Source organism: Lissotriton vulgaris, chromosome 10 (assembly GCF_964263255.1).
Source record: "Lissotriton vulgaris chromosome 10, aLisVul1.2, whole genome shotgun sequence".
Taxonomy (NCBI): domain Eukaryota; kingdom Metazoa; phylum Chordata; class Amphibia; order Caudata; family Salamandridae; genus Lissotriton; species Lissotriton vulgaris.
Genome location: NC_141698.1, coordinates 823,559,151 through 823,575,914, shown reverse-complemented (window position 1 = coordinate 823,575,914; position 16,764 = coordinate 823,559,151). Strand labels below are relative to the sequence as shown.

The 16,764-nt window shown below is 44.7% G+C and overlaps 1 protein-coding gene across 1 annotated transcript in view; it reads right to left on the bottom strand.

The window, feature by feature from the left end:
• The window catches only part of CNTNAP2 (contactin associated protein 2), a 2,542,823-nt gene that overhangs the window by 343,057 nt on the left and 2,183,002 nt on the right, over positions 1-16,764 (bottom strand). The window contains exon 13 of the mRNA XM_086939829.1: positions 12,575-12,775. Coding sequence (XP_086795955.1) covers positions 12,575-12,775 — 201 coding nt within the window. The remainder of the gene's footprint in view (positions 1-12,574; positions 12,776-16,764) is intronic.

The window sequence follows — 16,764 nt, the reverse complement described above, 5'->3', positions numbered from 1 at the left end:
GTCTCCTTGCCTGTGTTGAAATCCAGCAGTCGGACTGCCACATATGTGGGTGGTCAGACAGCCAGAAGCAACTGTGGTCTCTGGACTGCCAAGGTCATAATCGAGATCCAAGACTCTATGACAGGAGATAGAGGTCTTGTAAATTCTTTCCCCCGCAGTATAGCATTATGGACTAACGCGATATGCACCTCAATTGTCAATTTTCCTTTCCTTTCAGTTTGATTTTCAATCCCACCCCTTACTGCCAACAGCAGAAACACTACTGAGGCACCAGCCAAAGTCCACTTTGCCCAGGGGCCACCCTCTTAACCAATCAGCGCAGGATGTCACCCTTACATACAGTACCTTCACAGCACAATTTTATCACTCCCCAAACTGATGAAGAACTGCTGATTGAGATATGTCAGAACGGATGGTGAAACTTTCTCAGTAGCCAACAGTTTGTGAAATTTTCTACCTCAACAATTGCACTTAGATTACATTCTTATTTTGGAAAAGCTTGAAGACTTGAATGTTATGTTATATTAATTTCCATAGCATACTAATTACCCAAGAGGGTATCCAGGTGCTTGGACAGGTGTTTAGATTTGTGGTCCTCAAGGTGCTTACATGAAGAGCAAGGTCTTCAGCTTCTTGTAGAACTCTAGAACTGAGGAGGAGAATCTGATGTGTTGAGGAAGGTTATTCATATTTTGGGTGCGATGTCGGATACTGAGCGGACTCGAGTTTTGCTTTTGCAGATGTGGGAAATGTGTGCAAGTGAGAGTGAGGCAGAGGGGGTTGGTGAAAGTATGTGGCTGTTCAGGTATTCTGGTCCTGTATTGTATAGGGCTTTGTATTTGTGCGTGAGAAGTTTGAATTGTCTGCGCTTGTGAATGGAGAGCCAATGAAGCTTCCTGCAGTGTTGTATGATGTGGGTGCGGTGACCAGTAGTTATGCGATGACCCTGTATATCGGACTGAGAATCTACATCCCGAACGGTCTTCGTGGGAACACGTATTGAGCCGTAAACAAAGAGTATTGTACAGAGTTCTCCTGTGGGAGCCAGTAGTTTAGCTCAGGTTGATTTTTCTCTCACAGATTAAGGGGGGGTTTGAGTGCATGGTGTAGACCCTTTTCAGAATGTAAGGATACCTCACACAGGTTACCGGCAGGATGGCAACTGACATCCCAACCGATGACCGTCCAGCGTCATCATTGGTATCCTGCTCCTACGGCAGGCTGGCGGTGCAATGCCTGTCGGGCAGCGTGGGGAGCTGCACTTTGGCGGAGATCTTCTATTCCGAGCCAGCGGGTGTCTGTGTGTGAGGGGCCTAAAAAAGTGCAATAGTGAGCGTGAGGAAGTGAGTGTAAAAAAAGTCAGTAGAGTCCTATGAAGAATACTTTACTGGTCAGGCTCACTGCTTTATTAAAAAATACAGGGGTATTAAGGAGTGATGGGCAATGGGACCAATCCTTATTCAACCCTTAATGTGAGTGCGGTCGACATGTTTCTTGCCCAAAGGGGCAATTCGTCAGGACCTTGGTGCTCATATAATTGCTGGAGTCCTCTGGAAGTAGAGGACTCCGGTATACGACCTGTACCGTGTCGCACAAAAAGTAGTTCCTTGCGGGGGACCTCCTGGGAACTAGGGAGAAAATAAGCAAGAATTACTGGTATTAACGTTATTAGTGCCCAGAGTACATCATAAGGTGCCTACATTGACAGTGGCAGTGATGTGTGCTCAGTGGATAAAAACTGCATGGTTCATGGCAGTGTTTAGAGGTTTCCCTAAACACTGCCATGAACCATGCAGTTTTTATCCACTGAGCACACATCACTGCCACTGTCAATGTAGGCACCTTATGATGTACTCCGGGCACTAATAACGTTAATACCAGTAATTCTTGCTTATTTTCTCCCTAGTTCCCAGGAGGTCCCCCGCAAGGAACTACTTTTTGTGCGACACGGTACAGGTCGTATACCGGAGTCCTCTACTTCCAGAGGACTCCAGCAATTATATGAGCACCAAGGTCCTGACGAATTGCCCCTTTGGGCAAGAAACATGTCGACCGCACTCACATTAAGGGTTGAATAAGGATTGGTCCCATTGCCCATCACTCCTTAATACCCCTGTATTTTTTAATAAAGCAGTGAGCCTGACCAGTAAAGTATTCTTCATAGGACTCTACTGACTTTTTTTACACTCACTTCCTCACGCTCACTATTGCACTTTTTTAGGCCCCTCACACACAGACACCCGCTGGCTCGGAATAGAAGATCTCCGCCAAAGTGCAGCTCCCCACGCTGCCCGACGGGCATTGCACCGCCAGCCTGCCGTAGGAGCAGGATACCAATGATGACGCTGGACGGTCATCGGTTGGGATGTCAGTTGCCATCCTGCCGGTAACCTGTGTGAGGTATCCTTACATTCTGAAAAGGGTCTACACCATGCACTCAAACCCCCCCTTAATCTGTGAGAGAAAAATCAACCTGAGCTAAACTACTGGCTCCCACAGGGGAACTCTGTACAATACTCTTTGTTTACTGCTTTCGAGGACGAGTACATTGGACCCCACTAAAAATCGTCCAACTTTTATTCCCCTTGTTTGATCCCAACACGTATTGAGCCGCCGATTGACTGGGCGGAAATTACAGTGGATCTTGAAATTCCATCCTCTGATACAATGATAGATATAATTAATTGTCTACCACACAGTGTGACCTGTTCAAGCTACTTTTGCGGCTGTTTTGCATCTTTTAGAATTCTTGTGGATTACCGTTAATGAAAGATTGGTCCAATTGTTTTTATACAGACTTGTAACGCTCAAGTGAACTGAGAGTCCTGATGATGACCGTGTAGTGATACAGCGGTCGAAACGCCGTCGACGCTTATGTGGCCAAAATCATAGAAGGACAAATTATTTCTGTTCATGTTGTTCCTTTATTGTAATGTGTATTTCTTTGTTTGCCACTTGTCTGGTTTTTGATATGTTTTTTTTATATACCAGCACCTTGCCTTGAGCGTAACTCTTCTAGATGTTTTTACTATATGTAATAAATAATAACTTTTGATACTAAAAATATTCAGCTTTCTGTTTTAGGGGCTTCTTCAATTTTTTCCTTTTCTTTTCCTTTTCATTTACTACTGTTTGCAATTTTGAGTTTGATGTGTTGAATTGTATATTTTAAGCGACTCTTCTCTTGAACCAATTGTTAGGTGAATAGACTGATTGTCCCTGGTTCAGGTCTGTCGGACAGCCCCTGTGGTTGGTAATGATACATATATATGATGGCATAGTATGAGAGAGATGGGCTCTTAGTCGGTGAGCGTACCAGACAGTAACACCACGTCAAGTCAATCGCAATGCAAGGCCACATGAGAAATAAATGATTCATGCTGCACAGCAGAAAGTGTGACTTAGTGAGGTAATCATTCACAACTAATATATGCATTGATCTTTAGGTCACAAGTTCTAATCCTGGCAAGGCCCACTCAGGCTTCCATCTTTGTGAGGTCAGTAAACTGAGTACCATTAAATTGGATAATAGTAATACCTTTTAATTGCAGTATCAGGATATTGCAGAAGTGCAGTAAGAACCACTTTAAAACCTATTATTAATTACATCCCCTGACATTAATCCACTCCAGGAGTTTCAAGATGTGATACAGGAGAATATCTGGCAGGAGAGAGTAGAGAAGATCAGACACTATTTACTCGGGCATTTTCAGAGCAGTCCAGAAATTCAGTCAGCTGTCCAAATATTGTTTTTTAAAATGGATCACAATGTGCATCTTGCAGCACGGTTTCAAATAAATGATCCACAAAGCCACAGGGTTTGCTGCCAATTCAAATTCTGGATTTGCAATATCTCTGAATACGTAAGCAGCATATTTCTTCACATCTACCTTTCACTTAATCTCATTGTTCTGCTCTATAGATGCTCAAATATTATCACCACTTAAACGCAGGATGGAAAATGAAAAAGATAGCTCAGTTCGCAATGCCAGGTAAAAGACAGCAGAGCAATAGCTCAGCTTATAGAGAGTTGACAAACATATGATGGTAAAGATAGATATTATATTATTAATTATTTGGAACAATCAGACGAAAGAAATGGTGATTATCAAATCCAAAGCCTGTGCAAGATACTGCCATCTTGCAATTTAGAACCTCATGAAATATATTAAAAGGGATTATGCACCCTATTAGAGTGTGAAGAAGCGTGCAATGTTAGCTAGCCATAGACCTAGACATCCAGCGCAGCAGGTACCACTGACTGGAAAGGACTTTGAAAGGATTTGGTGGACTTGGCCTTTATACAGTCACTTTCATGAGCCTAGGACACTCATGTTGTAGTGTAACCCTAATGACCTGAGGTCATCATGGTGTACTACCAAGGTTTCCAGCATAGGTTCATGAGGACTTGACTCATGACAGATTTTCAGGATACCTACTGACTTTCTAAACTATTCCCTTAAAGTTGAATTCTATGTAAATGCATCCCTTACATGTGGATATCCTGCATGTCGAGAATTGATCTGGTTCTTATGGGCCTACGCATAGACTGATGTTCTTTAGAACTGGCTCTTGGCTCATTTGTCAGGAAGGGACCACTGAGCAGCAGCAGCCTCAGTGCTCGGAGGACAGACCCAATTTTGAAGGAATTATTACTGGAAGACATTAGTCCTGGTATGTGAAATGTTAAGGGATCTCCAACAGAGAGCAGGTGTATGGTGAAGCATCTCATCGGAGTCACGGTAGGCTCTGTACTTTGTTTTTCATAAAATGCTCCTAGAGTTCTGGCTCCTTATCTTCTGTGTCCCAGCGCTTAGTGATCAGCAGGCTAGGGCACTATTCCAATCACCCATCTCCTTGCTTTGATCCTTTGTACATTTATTTTTTTATCAGATTCCGGGCTTAGACGGAACTAAATATTTGATTAACTTTGCACCTGTTTGGCCTGTCTGACATCATGGCTCAAGATTGGTGCTCTACAAATACCAACAGAAAACACACCACCTCCTCAAATATCCTACAAACCAGTAAGCTAAGCAGGGAAGAGTCAAATGGCAGCATGTTATCAGTCATTTTCATAAATACTTCTAGCAAACAACACGGATTACCGAAGTGTGTTACTGTGGCACTGAAAAGTTAAACAATAGTGTGGGATGAAGGAAGCAATTCACCCACTTAATACCACCAAATGCCCAGGATTTACCAGCTGCACAATATTGGAATTGTTAGAGCCAGCCTCGCCAGATGTGACGAGATGGCTATCATGGACTGCCCCCTCTCAGTGAACTGAATACTCGAAGCGAGACTGGCTTTAAAGGAGAGGTAATGCATAGTTCAATGTATCTATGAGCACAAATGTGATGAGACACCATCTAATTGCGCAGTTTAACCCTTATTTGTTCCACCAATAGGAGTCAGATCATGTTGTGTATTCCGACTGAGCATGAAGGAGCTTAAATGTTACAACAATTTTGTTATGCCCCACTAAGGTGTATTTACATGTACTCCAACCCTGCTGCCCCAAGTGCTCAGCCATAGTGTGAGTTGGTTATAGAATGTTAGTGTGCCTGTGATGTGATTACATGTGATTTTTAAAACTTTGCTTGTGTCACTAAATTGCCTGTGTCTTTTAAGAAAACAGACTGCTTGTATTTCTGAAAATCTCACCTTCATAGACCCAGTTGGTGCACGCAGCGGAGCCAGCGCTGACGCTGCACGCTGGGCACATACTCCCCCTCGCGCCCTCCCGCCACGAGCGGAGGCCACGCCCCTTTTAGGCCTCGCCCCCAACCACCACCGCATATAGCTGACGCGGTCAGAATAACCTAGCAAAACTGAGAGGTAAGCTCCTGAGGCGGAAGCCGGGAGCGAGGCACTATCTTTGTAAATAATTTCTTTCACAGATTACATGTGATTTTTAAAACTTTGTTTGTGTCACTAAATTGCCTGTGTATTTTAAGAAAACAGACTGCTTGTATTTCTGAAAATCTCACCTTCATAGACCCAGTTGGTGCATGCAGCGGAGCCAGCGCTGACGCTGCACCCTGGGCACATGCTCCCCCTCGCGCCCTCCCGCCACGAGCGGAGGCCACGCCCCTTTTATCCACGCCCCCAACCACCACATCATATAGCTGACGCGGTCAGAATAACCTAGCAAAACTGAGAGGTAAGCTCCTGAGGCGGAAGCCGGGAGCGAGGCACTATCTTTGTAAATAACTTCTTTCACAGATTACATGTGATTTTTAAAACTTTGTTTGTGTCACTAAATTACCTGTGTATTTTAAGAAAACAGACTGCTTGTATTTCTGAAAATCTCACCTTCATAGACCCAGTTGGTGCACGCAGCGGAGCCAGCGCTGACGCTGCATGCTGGGCACATACTCCCCCTCACGCCCTCCCGCCACGAGCGGAGGCCAGGCCCCTTTTAGGCCACGCCCCTCTATCCTCAGCCCCGAGCAACATAAATTATGTGCATGTTTCGGTCGTGCAGCGGACGAGCGCAGCGGGCATGCCGTTTGCGCACCGAAGGCGCGCCTAAGGCAAGCCCGTCTGCGCCCGTCCGCGGTCGGGCGCGGTTCAGGGCCAAAACCCCTGCCCTTTCTTCTACAGACCTGCTAACCTATAACAGACAGGCCCAATGGAACCTATGCCCGCTGATAAACGAGTGTTGCAAGCACAAAATGGAGGTTGTATCCTCTGTCAAATGCCGACATTGTACATTTAAAACCTGTAAACAGATAGGAAACAAAGAACGGACTAGGAGCCTCAGAGGAGGCCTGTTAAATTGCCGATCCCTCCCGAGACACGCCTTACAAATTTGGGACCTGCTCTTAGAGGAGGGCCTCGATATACTCTTTCTGACGGAGACATGGCTGGGGGTAGACTCCGACCCCGAGGTTATCGAATCCCTTCCACCCGGCTATAGTATAGCCAGGGTGGATCGACCGTCTGGACGCGGTGGTGGGATTGCAATGATTAGCAAGGCCCCCTGGTATGCTCCCTCGAACCTCTTGGAATGGAGAACTGCGAAGCTGGCAAATTCGCACTGAAACTTGGCCCTCAGGATCACATCTCGGGTGTCCTCTTTTACAGACCTCCTGGGACCCTGGGAAATTTTAGGCCGAGTTTGCAAGAACACCTTGATCACCTAGCACTTGGACATAGGAAGGTTTCTCCTTTTGGGTGATCTTAATATTCACTTTGATGATATCCAGCTAAAGGAAGCCACGGAGATGAGGCAGGAATTACGAAATGCGAATTTGGTACTAATCAATCAAACACCCACACATACCCATGGCCATTTATTGGACCCGGTGTTTGCCAACTGGGAGGGCTTAACCACGAGTACTCCCTACCCACTTCCCTGGACAGACCATTTCCTAGTCCCTTCTGAAATCTGCACTTTAAGTAAGCCTACCCCCCAGATGAATGGCAATAATAGGTACCCATACCGCAAATGGAAAAAAAAATCTCAACCCATCTTCAGCGAGATGCTACGCTTAGGTGGGATGCCGGGAGGCACAGACAGTGAAAGTGCAAATCAAAACTTAGAAACCCGGATCCTTGATGCCTTGAACAAGGCAGCCCCTCTAGCCACGGCCAAACAGAGGAACAGAGTTAGGAAATCGGCCCCATGGTATAATATAGATCTGCAGTCGATCGGATCAGAATGTAAAAAGCTAGAAAGACTTTGGCGCAAGGACAAGAATGAATGCAATAAACTTCAATATAGAACAGCCCAGAGAAGCTACCAAAAACAGGTCAGAGCTGCTAAAGCCACCTTTTATGGAAACAGAATTAGTGAGGCGGACTGCTCATCCAGAGAACTCTTCAAAATCTATAAAGAAATCTCAATCGTCGCACTCTCCAATGCTCCGGAACCTGATTCCGTTATGGAGTGTAACAAGGTGGCAGAATATTTTGCCAATAAGGTTAATAAAATATACAGCTCTTTCTCCAAATGTCCTGCGGATGGAGAAACCTTCATAGAACTGAAGGAAGAGGCGCTGTTAAATTCAAAACCGATGTTAGAGTGTTTTACCGTACCACCCAGTAAAGAACTTGAAATCATCTGTACTAGTATAAAATCGGGTTCTCCTCGAGATCCCGCCCCTCCACGGGTCCTGGGTGCTAGCATAATGGTCTTAGAACCTTATATCCGCCATGTCCTTATGACATCCTTTGACTCCCAAACACTTCCGATAAACTGGAAAAAGGCAATTGTGTTACCTATTAGAAAAAATGTAAGCCAGGATGTCCTGGAGAACTTACAACCTATTTCTCTGCTACCCTACACCGCAAAAATTGCAGAGAAAATTGCAAATGTGCAATTGATGGAATTTGCGGAGAAGAATAATCTCCTACACCCATCCCAATCGGGGTTCCGAGAAGGCTTCTCTACTGAGACAGCCTTATTACGAGCCACCGAAACTCTACGTCAAGGAGCTGATGCAGGCCTAACCATGGCACTGGTCATGCTAGACCTCAGTGCAGCGTTCGACACTGTAGCACATATCTCCTTGCTACAGTGTCTGAACAGAGGAGGTGTAACTGATAGAGCACTCGGTTGGCTTAAATCGTTTCTGACGGGCAGAAGCTTTCAGGTTCAACGGGGCTCGTTTCAGTCTGAGGAGAGGGCATTAGAGCAGGGGGTACCTCAGGGCTCTGCTCTAAGTCCTACCCTTTTTAACTTATATATGGCCCCCCTGGCAGAGCTAGTCCAATCGTTCGGCGTAGAGATTGTCTCCTACGCCGACGATACACAGCTCTTACTCACCCTCTCCCAAACTCCTGCTGCTGGAGCCAATAATTTCCGAGCCTGTATGCAAGCATTGGCCACTTGGATGAATAATCACTGCCTAAAATTGAACGGCTCCAAGACAGAAGTCTTGGTGGTTGGTGGGGATCAACGGCTCTGGACATGTGACTGGCGGCCAAGTTGTTTAGGCGCTATGCCTACACCATGCCCTGAAGCGAAGAATTTAGGGATATGGATGGACCCCAAACTCTCTTATGAAACACACATCAACCGTTTAGTAGGCAAGTGCTTTGGAGTCCTAAGGACTCTCAATAAAACCCTGGACCTCCTTCCTTTGGAGGCTCGGCGCACTATGACCCAGGCATTGATTACGTCACGCCTCGACTACGGGAATGTTCTCTTCCTGGGAGCTTCTAGCAAAAGCATAGGATGACTCCAGATACTGCAAAATGCCGCAGCCCGCCTAGTGCTGAGACTCCCAAGAAGAGCCAACTCTAGAACCGCCCTGAAGGCCTTCCACTGGCTCCCAGTGAAAAAAAGAATAATGTACAAAGCCCTCCTAATATGTCATTGGATCCTTTGGCACAAAGCTCCCGGCTATCTGACAGGTCTGGTTACCGGGTATGAACAACGCAGATCACTTAGTTCGGGCGGCATGGGCAAGCTCGTGACCCACCGCTACAGGAGAGAAAAAATGGGAGGTCGGTCCTTTAGAGTGGCGGCTGCCATAGGATGGAACAAACTTCCCATCAGTCTCCGCCTTGAGCCTTCGGAAACTATTTTCCGACGTCAACTGAAAACTCATCTGTTCTCCTTATAGCTTTACTTTAATGCCCTCTGCCTTGCACTTTCCTCACCTCTGGCGAGCTTTATTCTCTCTTTTTAGCATGGGGACACGCCGAGATGGCGTAACCATGCGCTCTATTAATGTCTTTATTATTATTATTATTATTATTATGCGTGGAATGCCTGGGTGTCTGAGTGCATGAGTGTTGTCAGTTAGAGATGGGCTCAGCAGCTAGGCAGGCTGCTCCTGGTGGGGCTGGTACCACACCAGTGCTGGCTGGACTCAAGACTGATGTAACTTGGACATATCTATATAAAGAAGACTTGAAAATACATCCTGGGACGCAACAAATGTACATATAGATATAACATGGCATCTGAGAACCCAGCATCAGCATCTTACCAGCAACAAGCACTGTACCAGTGGGGTGAAAAGTCCACCAAACCGGAATTGCTGAGGGATCTGTGTTGAGGCAAACCTATGCTACTGCTGTCATGAGTGTGAGGGTTGCTTGCGTCATACTATCTAGGATTGTGCTGGTTATATTAGTGAGTTTGTTTTTCTGTGTGTGTGTGTGTGTGTAGAAGAAGGTATATTGCTGCTGCCATTACTGTACTGTGTGCTACTTCTGTCTTTGTGGTACCAGTATTTTATGTTTGAGGGACATTTGCGATTCTGCTGAAGCTCCTGTTGTGTCTGTGTTGAATGTGAAAGACGTCTGTCCTGCAACATTCCATGCTTTTGAGGAATAAGGAAGAAAGGAGGAAGGAGGTAGGGAGAGGGAGGGAGGAAGGAGGGATGGGATGAGGGAAGGAGGGTGGGAGGAGGGAAGGAGGGAGGGATGGAGGAGGGAGGGTGGTGGAGGAGGAGGAAGGAGGAAGAGGAGGAAGGGGGAAGAGGAGGAAGAATGAGGAGGAAGGAGGGGGGAGGTGGTGGTGTGTGTGTGTGTTAAGCTGACCAGCACTGTTGTCTGTGCTGAGCCTAGGCCGCGTGTGTGATAATACCCTTCCACTGCCATGATGTAATTGGCTGTGTGTGGGAATACATTTGGACTATAACAGACCTGCTCTATTATAATACTACTTTTACCTGTAAAGCAGCCCTTATGTGCTGAAAATAAGCTTGCAATGTTGCTTGTACACCAGATACACCCGCAGTGACACATGTGTGTGTCTGATAAGCATGGGCAAATTTTGCGAATCTCGCGTTCACGAATTTTGCGGATTTGCGAACTCGCAATCCGCAAAAATCCGCGAATTCTCGCGAATTTGCGGATTTTTTTTTGTGTGTTCACGCGGGTTTCTGCCAGTTCGCGAGGGTTTTGTACAATTTCGCAAACGCGAACTTACCTGTCGGGTCGCAAGTTTTGCGAACTTGTTGTTTCTACGTGTCCAGCCTGTTTGGGACACTCTTCTTCATCACTGCCACCCTCTGTCACCACTGCCACTCTCTGACTACTCATGCCACCCTCTGGCCCACCCATGCCACCCTCTGTTTCATCACAGCACCCTCTGGTTGTCCAGTGTACATTATTGTGGCAAAGCAAAGCACACCTTCCCTGCCTCAAGTGACCTGAATTAATTTGGGGCTGATTAATGTGTCACAGAATATTTTTTTAGCTGGCACCTGCTTCCTTAGTGCTTCCTGATTAGTGATCTTTTGCACTTGCTAAGTGCTTTCATTGTTGCAAAATTAGTTACAACACCTGCCCTGCCCCAACTGACAATAATGAATTAGGGGCTGATTAATGTGTCACTGTTGGATTTGAACTTCCAGCCTGGCTCCTGCTTGTCTCCCTTAGCTGTAATTCAGGACCTTTGTGGCATATGTGTAACTATTCTGAGGGTCAGAGCAGGGTCACATAATAGTTGCAAGTAGGCAACAGAACTCTGGAGGGGCCCCTCAGGAAGCACTACAGGAAATGGCTACTAATGATGAGCTTGAACTTTTGAACCTGGTAAGTACTTTCAGTTTTGCTAAGATTGTATTTCTGCAATTTAGCGCTTATTCGCGGGGCGCGAAGTTGAACTGGGAAGCCGCGAACTCACGCGAACAGTGCGAGCAAGCCATAAAATCCGCTGCTCGCGGATTTGCGGATTTCGCAGGAAATTCGCGAATCTCGCGGATTGCGAATTTACCGAAAATCCGCAAAATCCGTGAGCGGAACGGATTTTCCGCCCATAGTTAGTGTCTCAGTGCATGTCTGTGTGGACATGTTTAAGCCACACTATGACCGGTTCTCATAGTATGTGTGTCTTTTTCTCTGCCACACTCTCTCTCTCTCTCTCTCCCTCTCTCTCTGGAATCATTCACTCCTCCTGCTTCTCCTCTACCTGTTCTGAGGGTGAGGTAAGCTTGTAATGCTGTCATAGTGCTAAGCCTGTCTGTGTTTTTGTGTCTGCGATAGAAACATGATCCATTACTGCTTTGCTGTGCATATTCTTTGTGTGAGTGAAGCCTTCAATGCTGCTGTCAATGATTATGACTGTGGGTGTTACTGAAGACTGACAATTTGTTTTGCATAAAACATCCTAGCAATCCAGATCCATAATAAACATGAGTTTATTCCTGTAGGTTTATTTCTAAATTTGGAGTAAATGTATTATTTTCCTGGAGTGCGCAAAGAATGTAAGAAATACTAGCCTGCAATAGACAGTCACAACTGTTCTGCAGTCCTCATGTTTGTACTGACGGGTATAAATGTACATGTTATATTACACATCTATGCATTGATAGGACATATGTTTTTGTACTTTCTAACTTTGTTTCCCTTTTTGTCCACCCCTGCAGATTAGGAGAGTGCTCTCTCCCCATTTCCAGGCTTGAAACATAGTACATTACTGGATACCACTGCTGATAATGCTGATCATATTTTTGTATAAATCTGCATTTGTTTTTGTAACCCTTCTCTCCATTACACAAATGACTCTGGTCAAAGTCGCCATCACAAAACTTGAGAAACAAAACACATTTTCAGGATGCTATGATCAAAATTAACAAATCACGTTTACAACCAACCAGGGGCCTACCTGGATTGTTTAATAGCCTTGACATCCTACAATTATATGAGATGTATTGTTCACAATACTCAGCACTGCTGGTGATGGCAAAAATTTGATCCATGGAGGAACTATAGTTAAGCTGTAGTACAGATGGCCTTTTCAAGCTTGAGCCTACTACTGGGGACCGCAGCTCCAGGGTATGGTATAGTGTTGTCCAAACTTTATCCTCTGTAAAGTAAAAAGCAAAGAGAAGAAATGTGAATACATGATGAGGTGTGCAGCAGAAAGAGCTCATGGTTCAGTTATTTGATATAGATAATGCAACCAACCTGTGTTTTTTCAAATACCACACTGCATGGTGGCTGTAGTCATATAAAATACAAAATTGTTTTTCACAATGATAATGCTCTCAGATGTTAGTGACACTAATGGATATCTTCCATCTCCCTGTTTCTCCACTGTGCATTGCACTTAGCCCTGCGGGAAGTCACAGCGGTTGCTTCATTCAGGAAAGACAATCAGCAGAGAGGGAACCTGAGCCTCAAAATAGGGGTTGTCGCTTTAGCAGTGACTTTAGCAGCAGCGCTTTAAAAAATTTTAGGTGGCGAAGGAACACTGTATAAATCGAATTGAGTCTTCGTGTTGTAGCGCACAAGTCCCTTTAGGCCCTTTAGTGACATTATCCTGAGGAATATTGAAGTACCTGATTTTGGATCATACAGACCCGGTAGGTGAAGGACCTTAGCCAAAGGACACAAGGGATATTTCAAGGCTATATTTGTTTATTTGTATATTCTCTGTTAAATAAAGTCTTGTAACCTTAACATAGTAAAGATGAATGTTTTGGTACCTAGATTCAAAGTCTGTATGTTACGCTTTGTTAAAGGCTCCTATAATGTATGACTATCAACCCAGCAGGGTCTCTTGCAGTTTTAGGAGGGAAAAGGCTGGTCCAGTGGCTGTGAGTTCTCCACAGCTGTTAGAGAACCAGGTCTACATGAACTGGCAGAAACAGCAACTGTTTGATCCTGCTCAAGTAGAGGTGGCAAGGATCTTCAACTTTGAATTCTACTGTCAAAGAGGAGGTAATGGTCACTCAACAAAGTGTATACACTCAAGATCCAATATCTGGACAAAAGAAAGCTTTGTTATTCACAGTGGGAAAACTGACTGTTACAAAAACCTAATCACATCTATTGATATGGTAAAGGAGACCTCCATACAGTGTGATCTGACAAGAGTTACTCTGTTCCATATGTCCACTAAAGCATGTACTCAAACGTTCTCAGGGGTTGTTCCGACAGCCTGAACTTGTGACTTTTTTCCAGTCTGGTGCTACTGGATAGCCACAGTTGGTGCTTTGGGCTTTTTGGCCATTTTTCACTGAAATCTTTCAACCTGCATATCTCCAGTTCTACTGACTTTACTTAGAAAAAATTACAAACTTGCCATGGCTAACCGCAAAAAGTGCATTAAAAATGAGGCATGGGAAAATCTTATGTCAATAGATGTCCTTAGAGATAGTTCTAAATTCTGGGCTGTAATTAACCACCCCTATTTCGCTGGCACAAATAACTCGATCATGGATTCTGTGATCCCAGATGAGATATGGGTTGCGCACTTCAGTAAAATATATAATAGTGAGGAGGATTATATTTCACTGACGGATCCTACACATAATCATTTAGTCCCCTTTTCACCGTTCACAGTGGCAGAGGTGCAGAGGGCCGTTGTAGAGATGATGAAAAATAAGGCGCTGGGCCCAGTTGGGGTGCCCGCAGACCTTAATAGGACCCCCTTGGAGTTTTCGTCCAAGACTCTGACAAATGTCTTCAACTCCACAATTACATTGGGATTCCCTTCGTCTTCTATAAAACCTATATATATATAAACCCTCAAGAACTGACCCTGCTTGTTACAGGCCGATCTCTCTGATTGACTCCGCCGTTAAAATCTTGGGCAGAGTCATCCTGCAGAGGCTCAATGAACATCTGGAAGTGAGCAGGGTCCTTTCCAAACTACAATATGGGTTCAGGGTCAAAAGGGGTACTCTTGACCAATGCCTCAACCTCCACATGTTAATTAGCAAATATACCTTGGCTAAGGAGGGTCTGTTATATATGGCCTTTATGGACCTATCATCGGCCTTCGACCTGGTCAATCGTACCAAACTTTGGGCTATTTTAATCAACATAGGGATAGACCCGCCCTTCGTAAAATTCTTAGCGGCCCCGCACCAAGACCTGCGAGCCTCGATTAGAACCAATAGAGAGGGAGGAAGTACTAGCTTTCTTAAATCGAAACGAGGCGTTAGGCAGGGGTGCATTTGGCACCCCTCCTATTCACCTTATAGATAAACTCCCTTGAATCAACCCTGAAGGGGTCCACACCTGACGTCCCACGCGTGTGGGATTATGTAGTGCCAGTACTCCTCTATGCAGACGACGCGGTATTACTGGCCTGTACCGGGGTAGGGCTGCAGAGACTCTTGGACGATTTTGGGGAATTTATGTCCTCCTTGGATTTACAGATAAATAACAAAAAATCGCATGTTATGGTTGCAGGGAAATGACCAAAAACTGTAAAGATAAGAAAGTTTCAATGCAACGGTGAAGAGATCTCCAGGGTCCCGGTTTTTACTTATTTGGGCGTAATTTTTGATGAAAGGGGCACCTGGAGGCCACAAATAAACGCCAAAGGCATAGCTGTCACCAGATCAACCTCAGCTTTACTGAGCTTTGCAAAACGATTGGGATCGCGTCCAGTAGAAGCCCTGTTGACAGTTTACAAGTCAAAATGCCATTCAATAGCAAAGAATGGTGCTTCTCTGTGGGGTTATTTACCACAAGGCAAACTCCAGGTGGCGGAAAATAAATTCCTTAGATCTTTGTTAGTGGTCCCCCAATCAACCCCAGTACTTTCAGTGCACACAGAGTTGGGTCTTGGTTTTATCAGCGATCAGTTACAGCTGGCACCTCTGACCTGCTGGGCTAAGACGTGGCTAAATTCTGAAATCAGCCTAAACCACTCTATTCTTAAAGACTGCATGGCACTGGATAAAGCTAATAAAATCCCATGGTTGGTTTATATCAAAAACACTCTTTGCAAATTGGGGAGGCCTGTTCTATACTTTGCCCCGAGCTCCATCAAGAAGGGTGACGTTCTATGGATCAAGGATAATTTTTTGGGTCGAGCGGAGATGGAACGGGAGGCAGTAGAGGTCCCGAAACCAGGAGTCAGAGCTAATTACATTCTACAGAATAACCCAAAAATGGAAGCCTATCGGAATATTGTGACCCGACCCTTCCACCATAACCTCCTTGGGAGATTTAGACTTAATATCATCCAGTACTTCCTGGGGAATTACCTAGTTTGGGGAAAACCAGATCCATCTATCCCCTGTAGCTGTGACAATTTCTCTGAACAGACACTGATGCACTTTATTATGTTCTGTGGCCATTATGAGGGCTGTAGGAAACAGTTTATATTCCCGATTCTGAGAGAAGCAGGCTTTACTTAAGTTCGCCCTGCACTCCGTTACCTACAGCTCTTGAGTAGCATGAGAGTAATATTTGGGGTCGCAAGTTTCTTGGTTGCTGCTACGCGTATTAAGTCAAAAAAACTGACGTTAAATGTTTCTTGATACGTGTTTATAATTGTTATCTATTACTCTCCTAAGATCAAAAGTTCGACCCTATGTAAATATATGACACTGATTTTTTAAATGTAATAATTGTTCTAACACATGAATTGTTTTTAATACATGAATTGTTTTCTTATACATATGTGATGGATTTGCTTTTATGATTTTAATTAATCGAATAAAGTATGCCTTGACTTGACTTGACTTACTGACTAGATCTTTTCTGTTTTGGTCTTGTTTTATTTATTCAAAAACAAATTCTAACCTAGTGTGGGATCCTTTTGTGTGGTGTTTTCACGTTATTACTGTTTGAAGTGTCTCACAAATACTTTATATATTGGCTTTAGGTTAAGCCTGACTTCTCTGTGCCAAGCTACCAGAGGGTTGAGCACAGGTTAATTTAGGTTTGGCTTGTGTCTCACCCTGAAAAGGACTGCCTGACTAGGGTTCATATACTGATCAACCAGCAACCACATTCTTACAGTTTGCTACTGCTAATGACAGTAACTGCAATACTTAGTAGTCATACATCATAAAACTAACATTAAAGCTTTGAGATATTTGCTGTTGTTCT